This window comes from Schistosoma haematobium, chromosome ZW, assembly GCF_000699445.3.
Source record: "Schistosoma haematobium chromosome ZW, whole genome shotgun sequence".
NCBI lineage: Eukaryota > Metazoa > Platyhelminthes > Trematoda > Strigeidida > Schistosomatidae > Schistosoma > Schistosoma haematobium.
In genome coordinates, this window is record NC_067195.1 from 19,214,357 (window position 1) to 19,227,702 (window position 13,346).

General features: G+C 32.9%; 1 protein-coding gene across 1 annotated transcript in view; it reads left to right on the forward strand.

Annotated features, from left to right (window-relative positions):
- The window catches only part of ATP2C1 (ATPase, P-type (transporting), HAD super, sub IC), a 33,221-nt gene extending 19,875 nt beyond the window's left edge, over window positions 1-13,346 (forward strand). Inside the window, exons 12-19 of the mRNA XM_051210614.1 lie at window positions 921-1,028; window positions 2,462-2,870; window positions 4,593-4,741; window positions 7,563-7,798; window positions 8,960-9,104; window positions 9,695-9,910; window positions 11,310-11,451; window positions 12,060-13,346. Coding sequence (XP_051070622.1) covers window positions 921-1,028; window positions 2,462-2,870; window positions 4,593-4,741; window positions 7,563-7,798; window positions 8,960-9,104; window positions 9,695-9,910; window positions 11,310-11,451; window positions 12,060-12,217 — 1,563 coding nt within the window. The 3' untranslated portion in view covers window positions 12,218-13,346. The remainder of the gene's footprint in view (window positions 1-920; window positions 1,029-2,461; window positions 2,871-4,592; window positions 4,742-7,562; window positions 7,799-8,959; window positions 9,105-9,694; window positions 9,911-11,309; window positions 11,452-12,059) is intronic.

Here is a 13,346-nt window from a genome sequence, read left to right on the forward strand (position 1 = left end):
TTCTTTGATGATTTTGATTTTGATTATTACCCTGAAGACGTCCAGACAAGTTAGCTGGACGAAGCGTTGGAATTATTTAAATTTCAATCGCTGAGATTATTTCAAATATAATTTTCACATATAATGAATATGAATAGTTAATTAACAATTATACGACACAAATATACGCACAGTATTGGTCCATAAATAGATTCCAAAAAATTACCACTCATTATTCTTATCGGGACACAACAGGTACAAATAAGCTTTAGCTCAAGAAACCAAACCTAATAAGCACTGCCAGATGAAATTAACAAGATAAATTGTGAGGGAATCGAAATAATTTAATGTCAGTGATATTGAAAAATTAATGAACATTAAGAATATGATTCAGAAAGGTGAAGTATAAGGGTATATATTCAGGAATACTGGAACTCAAGATGTACAGGAAGATAAAGAGTGGATTCATCTGTGCCATTGTAGTTGGCTGTTGACCATGTCACTGAAAGTCTCCAACCACCGATCGCGGTTATCGCGCATAATTTAACGAGGTAGTCTTCATTTACTGACAGCTTAAACTAATATTTAATAACTCTTTCTCAAACTGCTACCATATTTTGTATCTCCTCCTAGCTTTCTTCCAACTTCCAAATATATCAGCTAACGATGAGCGTTGAAGTAGGCGGTAGTTTGGCATAATTAGCCCACGTCCTGATCACCTCAGTCGTTGAAAAATTACAGCCTTTTCGACCGATTTGGTATCGTTTAGTTCTTGTTAAGAGTTTAAAGTTGACAATTGAATGGTTATATAACTAAAAAAGCATTCAAATTCATAGCTGTTTTGACGTTATTCCTTCATGACAATTTGTTCTTATTTGTCATGATATGTAATTCCTTGTCTTTCATATACATCTTGTTGATAATTTTTTCTTCAAAAATAGTTTCATGCACTAGATGAACGTGCATTTTATACTCGTTTACAAGAATGGCCATTTAGTTCCGAGTCAAAACTTATGATTGTTAAATGTGTTCGAAATAATCAATCGTCGGTAAGACATGAGTATCATTAAATTAATTTAATTGGAGTGTTTTTTTTCCATCAAAACGAATCAAAAATAGTCTCTTTTGTAATATGGATTTTATTTTTCGATGATATATATATATAGTATTTAATGTATTACCGAAAAAATATAATCATAAGAAACCAGAAAGCATTGGATTCTAGTGTGGAACTCTTCAGGATTGATGGTTGTGTAAATATCACAAGTCATCCAAGGTTAGAAAGCTGAACCATCGAATATTTTACGTTCGGGATGTCTGATTAAAGTAAAAGATGTATTCTCTTTCTTTACACTTATTCAAGCAGCTGTTCAATTGGGATGACTAGTAATATGTTATTAACAAACTGATTAAATGTGTGCAGAAATCATTGGTATATATATATATATATATATATATATATATATATACATATATATATATGATTCTGACTGAGACGATGACATACAGTTTAAGACTTTGATTGAGAGCATGATTAACTTCTCTCAATAACGTGTCTCGTTTATAATTTCTCATCTACAGTGTGACCTTGAGACGGTATGCGAGTACATGCATGTGATGTACCTAAAATATTGGCCTGTCAGAATATCAACCTAGAATAATTATAAAATAGTTCTGTTTCATTCGTGAATCGATACATCAACTAAAGAATCATAGAAGATGAGATAGCTCTAGACCTTCATGTCCTTTCTAGCTTTGGACTCCTTATAAGTCTGAACCCTTATGGGATCGAATCCAGGATATTGTGATCCTACAATGGGTATGAAACCTGTAAACCTTCAGTCCGAATCAGAATAGTCCCCTTTTTAAATTCACTCATTTTGCAATATCTGCATTGATAGTCCATTGATACGCCGAATTTGAGATATAATTGCGGTTTGTTAGTTACGGATCCTCAGTAAAATCCATCTGGGAAGTAATCGACAGTGAGAACATGTGTTGTCCGTTATTTGTTTATAATACCACCGTGCAAGCTTCCTATACACGGCCCTAGCCGGTTATTTGAGCGAGAAGAAAGCTTATTAGGCTAAATCGAATATATATATATATATATATATATATATATATATATATATATATATATAATAGGAGCGTGAAATTAAGACAATCTGATAATCGTAACAAGAAGTTCATAGTGTCAGGTTTCGAACGTTTTACACTAATAGCTCTTAAAACCGAAACTTTGCTGCGATACTACGTAACATTGCACAAAATTTCATAACTTTTCATATTTTCGAAGTGGAAATACAGTTCCTTTGCACTGGCTTTTCTCTCTACTTCATAATTTAAACTAATTCAGTGTTTGTTCATCTAGCCGAAAATACTTAATTAACGCTGTGACACAGTTTTCAACTGTATCTGACTTATATTTTCATTTAAGTGTTTATTTAGTCACTGTATTTGTATTTATTTTTTTTCGCAGACTCCTGATGAACCAGTCTACTTTGCTAAAGGAGCTGTAGACCAATTGCTTAATCGTTGTGCCTTTACATCTTTTTCAAACGATTCTGCGATTTCAATGCAATCATCACCATCTGATGGTCATCCATTTATGTTATCGAATCGTTATTCTAATAATAGTTCTATAAAGCCAATGGATTTAGAGACTAGAAAAGCAATACTTAATGAAGCGTCCATACTTGGTAACTTAGGTTTACGTGTATTAGCATTGGCTAAAGGTGTTAATTCTGAACAGATGATTTTCCATGGATTAGTTGGTTTAATTGATCCACCACGTCCGGGTGTAACTGAGTGCATTCGAATATTATATGAATCTGGTGTTCGCGTGATTATGATAACTGGTGATGCTAAAGAAACTGCATGTACAATTGGTGAGTACTGGTAATATAGTAATTGATTTAACGTTTTGCTGTTTATGTTTATACGAAATGTGATGATATACTTTGAAGTATTCTGTGTGTTGATCGATTTCGAGCTGCAATCATCATTGTTAAGCTTGGTTTGTATTTATCGTTAATTTCTACTGTATTAGTAAGCAATTCTCAATAAATAAAAATATAATGAATACATTATTAGTATCACTTTATCGTCAGGGCTAACTGAATTCTTTTCAACACGTCCTCAATTTGTTCATCAGATCAATATTGATTCAGCGACAACAATACAGACTGTACTTTGTTCCTTATCACATAAGGGTTATTAATAAGCATCACTGATTTTGAGTTTTGTACATGTTCAAGGTTAAACCTACCTTTCTGTAGTGTTATCCATCATCTTAACATTTATAAGTATTTATTTGCGATAACCTTTTTTTGATTGTTTTCACTGTGGTCATTAATTTTACAAATATAATATTAATTAATAGTGTGACACAAATTCTATACAATATAGATATTAAGCATTGTGTGTCACATAAATTAATGTAATAAATATTAATAGATTTTACTATCAAGATTTCACATTAATGATAAAAATAAGTCACTTTTGAGGTAAATAGTGACTAGTTAAAATCGACTTTTAGATAAAATGAAATCTTAAAATTAATAATTGGGATAAATAAAAGTAGGTAACACAGGTTAAGAAGAATGGTAATAGTAATGTCATCACATCAGAGTCATTTGTATTTAAGGGTGACCGCGACAGATTCAGTCACCCCCTAATACTACATACTCTTATATTTTTTGTTCACAAAGAATTACTAGATATGTGTCGAAAGGGAACGTTATATTTGTGCAAGGATAAAACTAGGCACCAACGAAATGGCTTACCTGGTTAAATGATGAGTATACAAGGTAAAATTCTAGATGAAATCGACCCTTGTATATATACCTTCAGTCAGTTTAGCCTCTTAAACTAACGAAGTTGGTACCAATACTTACTGAAATATTTATTCTGAAGAATCATTTAGTGCTACATTTACAAGAGGTTACGTGAATCTGGAATAATATTAATCTAGTAAGATATAATAAAAATGAAATAGGATCCAGTTTCCTCATTAGCATAATCATATCAGATGTACCCATTAGGCTATCTAATAAATAATCTGAAAACATAATCCTGTTCTAATACTAAAACGCAAAATGATACTTCTTAGTATCAGATCTCCATCTATCTGCATCTCGAATTGTAAACTAGCAGCTATCCGTTAATATTGTTCCATCCCTACATCGGATTGTAACTCAACGGTTGAATTATTTTATTTTCAACCTCTGATCTTTCTCCCTTATTAATTGTGTTTTGATACTGAATGCAACAAGTCGTATTTGTCTCTTCATAGAATAGGATATTCTCTATATTTCCGTTGCTCAGTGCATACCAGTGACTGGACACCGCACTATTTTGGGAAGTCCACATGAAAATCCAATCATGATCAATTGTCATAGTGAAAAAGCTTGCTTTTCACTAGGTCTCATAAACGTTGATTACGTTTGGATCATTCTTGTCCCGAAAAATCTCTCCCTTATAACAATATAAATATCGTCTAGATTCTAGTGTGGTATACTAATTCTTTTTATTGTTATAGTTCAATATTTGTTTATAAAATTATTCGTTTATACTTATGTTTTCTGTCGATATTGATTTTATTAATTTAGGCTCTCGTTTATCTCTTTATCGCCCTGGTGATCTGTGCCTCAGTGGTGAAGAAGTAGAACGAATAAGCGTTGAACAATTAATGTCAGTTGTACGTAATGTTACTGTGTTTTATCGATCCGGACCGAAACATAAGTGCAAAATTGTCAAGGTAACTAATTACCCAATAATTTACAAAATGTACATCATATTAAGTATTCTCCTGTTTTTAGTCGATATTTCTTAATTTTTGCATTGTATGTGACTGAAATAATTAATCAGCATTATTCAGATTATCTTCCACGTATGTAGACTGTGTTTTGGTCAGTATCCAGCGGATAAAATCCATTATGCAGGTTTCCCCAATACATATGACTGGTCTGTCGATGTTTATCTGAATCTGTGTTGATTTTTCCATTGAAATTTGAACCTCTCTCCTTTTCAGGATGATCAATTAGAGAGTACCAAGACTGTCGTAATCCAAATGATTTTTCTTTTAATAAGGTCCGAAAAGTGGAAACCTCACATGATATGTTTTTGAACTGATCACGGTGTAAATCTATTCAGATGTTATCTTTTGTGCTATTCCTGAATGTTTTATGTTCATGGTTTGCTTGATCAGTGAACAATAGTTGAGTCAGTTGCCCGATCATAAGCGACAAAGTAGCTAACGCATCGGTTTAAGTTGCCATGCAATGTCACAACGAGATGAACCTCAGAACACTATGAGTAGTAACAGTATTAGTGGTAGTAAAGATCTGGGATAGGCAGAATGAATTCGTGGAATAGAAAAGTGTAATATAATTTTAAAATTCAAGGGAAGACTAGTGAGGTGATTTGACCTATTACGACTAATTCTGAGCCATGCCAAACATTGTGTTATTTATCTATTCCCTTTTAGTCCCATTTTGTATATTTTATTTTTCAACTCATACAGTAGCTTGCTCATGGTGCAAATATTGTTCTATTTAAACTGTCTCAATTCACTGACTGGTTGAAATTTGAAAGCTACCACCAAATGCAAATTTCAAACCAACCTTCGTGAAACGACGTTTACCATTCAAACTGGCATTCCTCAACGTTCGCATACTAATGCAAACCAAATAAAAAATAGGGTTTGGTATGTCTTTAGAAAGTCTCAACATCTATATCTGTAGTCTATCCAAGGCTCGTATTCAAGACTAGTGAAGTATCACAAATTTACTCTCCTCTGTAGATTCGAAAAGCTTGTTCTGTGTCCACTTGTTCGGGGATCCTGTGGCATCTTCATCTGGCTTTGTTGTCGCACTAAGCTCTAGAGCTGAGGTAACACTGATCGGTTGGATCTCCATTAACAGTCGATTATGTACTTTAAGATTAGAAAGCCCCATCAAACAACGAAGAAATCGGTGTGAGAAACGATTTCTTTGTGTTATCTGCGCCTACGTCCCGACAGACTGCAGCCTGGATGAGTTTTACTACCAGTTAACCGTTTTTTTTACACAAAGTGCGTCCGGCAGATATTGTAGTACTAGTCGGAGATTTGAATGAGCAGATTAGGTGGTCGATCGGGACTCACTGGTCGCAGATTGGATAACGGCGACCGTCTCTTGCAGCTTGCACGGATCACAACCTGTTTCCATCGCCTAGGTGTTTCCCGACGTTCTCTATCTGCATCTCAAAACTGGACTAAGATGTTGCGTCCTTGATCTGTCTACTCTATAATATACTGGAGAGAGGTAACAGGCGTACGTAAGTCAGGAAGTATAGTTGGGACCATATACTGTTTTTTGGACTCAACAGCCAGAAAAGGGAGAGACGTTACTAAATCGATGATCAATAAGAGCTTAGTGTTGCCTCAAGATTATTAGTGCTGGTGTTTTTGTCACAAGATATTAGTGAGCGGTCATATGTTCAAACATTCACCTAATACCCTTCATCTAACCTCAATATCACTCTCTCAGTGGACTGTAGATACACAATCTGTTCTTCGGAGACACGATCAAATATCAGTAACCTACAAATATCCTTTGTTTTTGAATGAGAGACTGTTGTAATATTTCAAATGAGACGGAATTCGTGCTCATTAATTAAATTATATACAACATTCAGACACTTTACAAGCTTACTAACTCTTTCAATATTAATCTTGTAAACAACTTGTTTGTAGAATTTAACATATGAATATAATTTTATACGGACATGACGCTGTAGTTTACGATAATCATTCTTGATGAACTGTCTTGAGTAACAAATCTGATAAAATCGGTGATGTATTAAAACAAATAAATGGAAGGGATTTGTTGAACATGTTATTTAGTTCGATATTATAGGAAATAGTGTTTGTGTTCGGGTGTCTACTCTGTTTTAAAATGTAATTTCTCAAACTACTGTACTTTAACACAAGATTATGCTTTAGTTTTCCGTATCTTGTTTTGATTTATCCGATTCGTGTATTTTAGTTTACATCACGGACTGATTAACTCAATAATCGTCGAAAACCAGAAAGCACTAAATAGCTGCTTCCAGCTAGTATGAAACTCATCACCAATATGCATTTGCGACCCTTCCAGGATTTCCACTTTAAGGGCTTTCTAACTAGTCCATTGACAGTAGTTGCACAATATCAGAAATTGACTGGAGTTCGAAGTGTGAGCCACTGCATAGCAACTCACTGAATTTAAAGTCGTACTGGTCTCTTGACATTTTGAGTTTGACTCTTGGCGACCTCTTGTATCCGCACCGCTTAGGAGAGCTCTCGTTTTTGGACGAAACTTGTCCAATGTTTCTTTGCTTTCAAATAGTTGTCCCGCTAAATTCACTGCCTAATGTAAATTACAAATTTATGGTTCTCGACAAACTACACTAATAATTTTTTTGTCCATTATATCAACATAACACTCAAATTTACGTTTCTCGTCAAAATTTTGATCTTTAACTTGTTTTTAACCTTAAAAAATCATTTTATAACCCTAAATTGTCTAATCTATAATTCATCTTTTCTCGCCTATAAGGCTCTACAACAATCCAATTTAGTTGTCGCAATGACTGGTGATGGTGTGAATGATGCAATCGCATTAAAGTCATCAGATATCGGTATTGCAATGGGTCGTACAGGAACAGATGTATGTCGTGAAGCTGCTGATATTGTTTTATTAGACGATAATTTTGCCACAATTTTAGCTGCGATGGAAGAAGGCAAAGCATTATTTCATAATATTAAAAATTTCATCGGCTTTCAATTAAGCACGTAAGTTGGTTGGTGGGTGCACAAATAATTTCTTTCTTTCATTTGTTCTACATTCCTACTACTTAGCAGTTGAATGAGTACTTCTTTGGGTTTGGTGATTTTTCTGTTTACAAGTAATCATTCTTTGATTTTCTTTATTAAAAAAATGAATATGAATAGACAAACCCGGTAAAAATTATGCCGGCTTGTAAAAATGTTATGTATTATTCACACTCTCATTTACTTTATGGTTATAAATAGCTCAACAATTTGCTTGCATTTGTTGGTTAAAGCAGTTAACCTATATATATGCCATACATACATTAAACTATTTATAGATTAAAGCTAGCTACTGTCAGTTGAACGCATTTAAATATGACCTATAAAACGGATGTTTAAAGTGATATGCATTTCATCATTATTTTTGATGTCGCTTCAATCAGTAGTTGGTGAACATACTAGTCTTCACCTACCATCTTGCTTTCTTTCTCGCATCGGTATACTAGTCATGTTCCATTGCAATAACTGTCAGGTAGCAGTTATTCCACAGTCATAGCAAACGGCTGTACTGTTTTCGGTATCACCATTATATCACAACAATCGGCTAACTATTAAGTGGAACACGAGTATATTCTCGTAAATCATCCTATAACGGATCTTTATAAAATAATCGAAAGTATGAATAATTTATGAAAATAAGGGGATTCGTTTTTTAACCAAAAATGATAGGTTGATGTGAATTATTCTATTATGTTTTGTGCTTATCCTGTTATAAAGAATGATCTAAATATGTTTCTGCTAGTTGATTATGTCATGAACTCACTGTAGATTATTTCATTATTCTCTTTTTTTGTAAAATTGTTCACTCAAGAGCTCTGTTACTTAACAACCCATGTATATAGTTATCATTGTAAGCTTAATCTTGACAGATAAATAATTTACCGTAGTAACCAACTGTAGAAGGAACTGTAACTTTAGTATAATTTCAAAAAGATTTACCAACCTTACAGACTGCTCATGTTATATACTCAAATTCTTACCTGGCCGTTTAAATGTTTAAAACATGTGACATTCACCCTTGGTAGTTTTACATACCCTCATTATTCCCATCAAGAAATTTTTTGCTTAGCGTCATGTATATATTTTTTCGGTAACACGTCATTCTATAACTTATTTTTACAGGTCTATAGCTGCTCTAGCCTTAATTGCTTTATCCACATTACTTTCACTCCCAAGTCCACTGAATGCTATGCAAATTCTTTTTATTAATATACTAATGGATGGTCCACCTGCTCAAAGTCTAGGCGTAGAACCACCAGATCCTCATGTGAGTTCGTTCATTACTCCTATTTTTAAAATTAAAAAAAACCTATGACATTCATACTCTAATCCTCTCTCATTTTATACAGATGGATAGATAGATAGATAAGACTCGTATTTGGTAGTTGGAGCTGGTCAATAAGAAACCATGAACTTCGTGCTAGGCTTCTCTCACCACTAAAGTGTACCTGCAATCTTGAACAAGCTCATACATATTAAGTGGAAGAATGTTCACCTTCAAAACAATTTAGCTTAATTAACCAGCGAACAATCTCGCGTAATTTTTATTATGTGATTATACACGCACAGCTTGTATCTACTCATACTTTGGTTGTTACTCCATTTAGATTCCTTCTGGTAGGTTGCAAATTGGATAGTATTGCTATTGCCTACACAGACCAATATAGTTTGAAACCAAGTCCATAAAATTGTACTGGATAAGTAATTTAAAATAAGCACTTAAAATTTGTCAACCAGGTTTACTGACTTTTGTTTGACCAATAATTAATTGTCATTGAATGCTTCTGTATTGTTAATATAATTATTTTTTTATTGAATCATTTTTCTCATCTTGTCTGTTTTCTTCTGGTAATGTAGGTAGTTAGACAACCTCCCAGACGAGCAAATGATTCTATTTTGGATGGTCGTTTAATGTTCAATGTATTGACAGCTTCATCACTAATTGTCTCTGGTACTTTATGGATTTTCTTTAGAGAATTGTCTGATAATAAAGTTACACGACATGATACAACTATGACTTTTACATGTTTCGTTTTATTTGATATGTTCAACGCATTAAGTTTTCGATCACAGGTAATAATAATAATTTTTATTATCAATATTATTATTATTATTCCTTTGTCGTATTTATTAATCATTAGGATTTGTTTTAAGGAATAATCAGTACTGTCCGTAGGCTACCGAATTTTCATATTTATGGTTTGTTTAATAATTGAAGGAACTAAGCTAAGACATAGATAAACAAATAAGCAGTCCTATTGTTGTGAATCCTCACTTCCTTTATTTAGTCTGGCTTTGATGGTCCATCTTTATTCAGTAGCTACCAACTTCTGAAAGTTGTAATTTCCGTATAATTACACGGATGCTCGATAATTACGTGACAACACCCCCACACATTCGGAGGCGATTTTCTACTAGTTTCTGGTCTATGATTCCACCACGACATCAGATCATCCATTATACGCATCAAACCTGACAGTTTTCTTGAAGTAAAAAATATGTTATGTGGTAACTAAGAAAAGTGAAATGATGAAGCAGCTAAGAAACCTAACTCCTTAGGATTCCTAAATCTTTTAATGATAGAAATGGAGATGAAGCAACTATATTACTACAAATGAGGATTAATTTTCAGACGATAAGGTCGATGAATCTTAAATTGTGAGATACAGTTCTAAAGACCCCAGTTCACATATTTATTGGGCGGATTATGTATCTGTTGTCCGTTAATACAAACAGACAATAGATGCATTGCATCTGCCTTTTAACTTATTATGCTACATAAACTGTTGGTAATGAGTACAAATCCTCAATGATTAAAGCCATCAACTTTCAATTACTGGGTTCCAAACCTACTTCAGTTCCCGTCACCGAAGTTAATATCACTAACTCTGATATATACAAAATTGTAGCCGAATATTAAAAATTGAAATTGGTTACCAAATTGTTTTGATTTCTTTAACAAATTCCACGATACCACTGTTAGAAACAACCTTGACTCTTTTATAGTGACCATCTGACAGTATTGACTACCGTTACTATATAAATATAATTATCATCTTTATTCTATCCAATATGAAAAAAAATTTTACTAACGCAAAAGTTACTGATTTTTCCACAGGAGGATTATAAAAGTTGTATATTATATTTTATCATGAACCTTCATATGATAAAGCAGTGCACCTCATCCCCCTAATTCATGAATACTTTCACGGAATCACTTAGTCTCATATTTACACAACATTACCCTTTACTCCTTATCGGATGTATAATACAATCTGTTGGTAAATTTCACTTGCTACGTTCAGCTTTGTATACTTCCCCATAACCCATATTATTTGTGTATGGATCACTAATACTGACCAGCTAGCCAGACCGTAGTAGATCGAACTGATTTCAAATTCAACAGTCAGTAATTGAAAATCAATAACTGTAGCTGTCAAGTTACCCCTTCTCATGTCACTTTTTTTTATAGAATAAATCGATCTTCTCATTGGGATTTTTCTCTAACCGTTTGTTTGTACTAGCTGTTGGGTTGTCTTTATTTGGTCAGTTATTGGTAATATATTTCCCACCATTGCAAGCTGTCTTTCAAACTGAAGCATTGACATTAAAAGGTAAATGGTTGTGTTTTTTCTTCTATATACTTCATATGATTATTTACTAGTTTGGTAACCTATATGGACATGCAAGGAGTTACGTCTTCACCTTTTTACTTTCCTGAGTACTTTGACGTCTTAAGTTTAACTGAGATGTGCAGATATAGCCTTGAACTTAATTTTCCTGCTAGTTGACACTAATCAACGAAGCGTATGTTCACTTTGCAGGGAACTAATCTTTCATGTGATGTTTGGGCCCGCATGAATCAGTGTTGTAGTTCGAAACCTCACTACTGATTTATTTTACCTGTGACTGAGCTTCTGTATGATTGAGATTTCCGATTGATCAATACTATAAAGACTACAAAAATACTACATTGGTTACTGTTTAGTGATCATATTAAGTGTAAATCACTTTTATATCAAGTATCTCGATCTGCGTAACATGTAAAATGTCCACTTTGATCCCCATAGCCGGATGTGTCTCCTTCCTTGCTTATAAGTTACGATGCGCTATCACTCTGAACATATTAAAATGTCTTAATTTTAATGTCAATTTAGTGAAAACAAAACAATATTTAATTATCCATCGTTTGTGAATTTTCTTCTTTCTTTCTCTTCTATAGATTTAGTTTTATTAGTTTGTTTAACGTCATCGGTATTTTTCGTGTCTGAACTACGTAAACTTGTGCGCATACGTTCAGATTTCTATTTCTGGGCTACATATTTTCTGTCGTTTATAAAATTACCAAGACGAGTAAAAATGGATGACAACATGGTTTGATGTGTTGATTTTTCTGCCTTGTTAAAATAATGTCCTTTTCCTATAAACAGAAAATAAACGATTTTATGTTAAGATATACACGCACACATTACGGAGTTTACTTTTTATATGTATATGTGAGGTATACACATTTGTAACAATTTTTAAATGTATCTTATTTAGGTAACAATCTATCTCAAACCTACTTTAATTCTCCTATCTTATAGTAAAATAACAATAGTTGAGAGAATTGTATGTATCTATTTCTTGATGTAGAATATAAAAATTTCTTTGTTAATGAAAAAAATAAAATACCATTCTGCCTGTACATTAAAGTATGTTTGTTTCAGTTATATTTCTCATTTTCTTTCTATCCCCATTTTCATGTATTTTTGTGGTATCGTCTATGCTGCCATTTTATTATCCTTTTGTTTATGTCAATTTTATTTTATTTTTAAATTTTCTGGTCATCTATTTTGCTTCAATTATGAATACTGATTTGGTTTGTTCCTTTTTTTGTAAAAAAATTACTAAAGTTTATGTCCTGTTTCCAATTGCTTTTGTTTCATTCACTTTTTTGTACTTATATGACTGCTTCTCATAATCCAATGTATTAAGTTAATGTCTTCTTCTTCTTTCTCTTGTGATTTGTTATGCTGAGATTTCTAGATTTTATGAAAAAAGAATTCTGTACGTGTGTGTATATCGATAAAAGTCAAATGATATTCCTTCAATCTTATCACCATTATCACTAATAATATTCATTCACTCAGTAATGTACTTATTGTCCTCATTTATCTTCTGTTTCTTTTAAACTCACTATTCGTCTTTCTAAGATATTCAAGTCAGTGTTTTGTAGTAGAAATAAAAAGACGTTGTTTTCTTGTTCTGATTTGTTCAGCGTTTTCCTTTTGGATATACTAATGGATAACAAAACGGTTTAAGTAATGGATCTCAGATTTACTTTCAGGGTCATCTTAACGATTAAAAACTGAGTTTTTAACTGCTATGCTAAACTTTTGAACATTATTTCATCTACTTCCTTCTAGACAGTTGGATATTATTACTGGCCGTTATACAACAACTGTTCAGAACTGAATACATAACCCTGTACTTGGTAAATGAGCTACATTAATGCAATACTATTCAG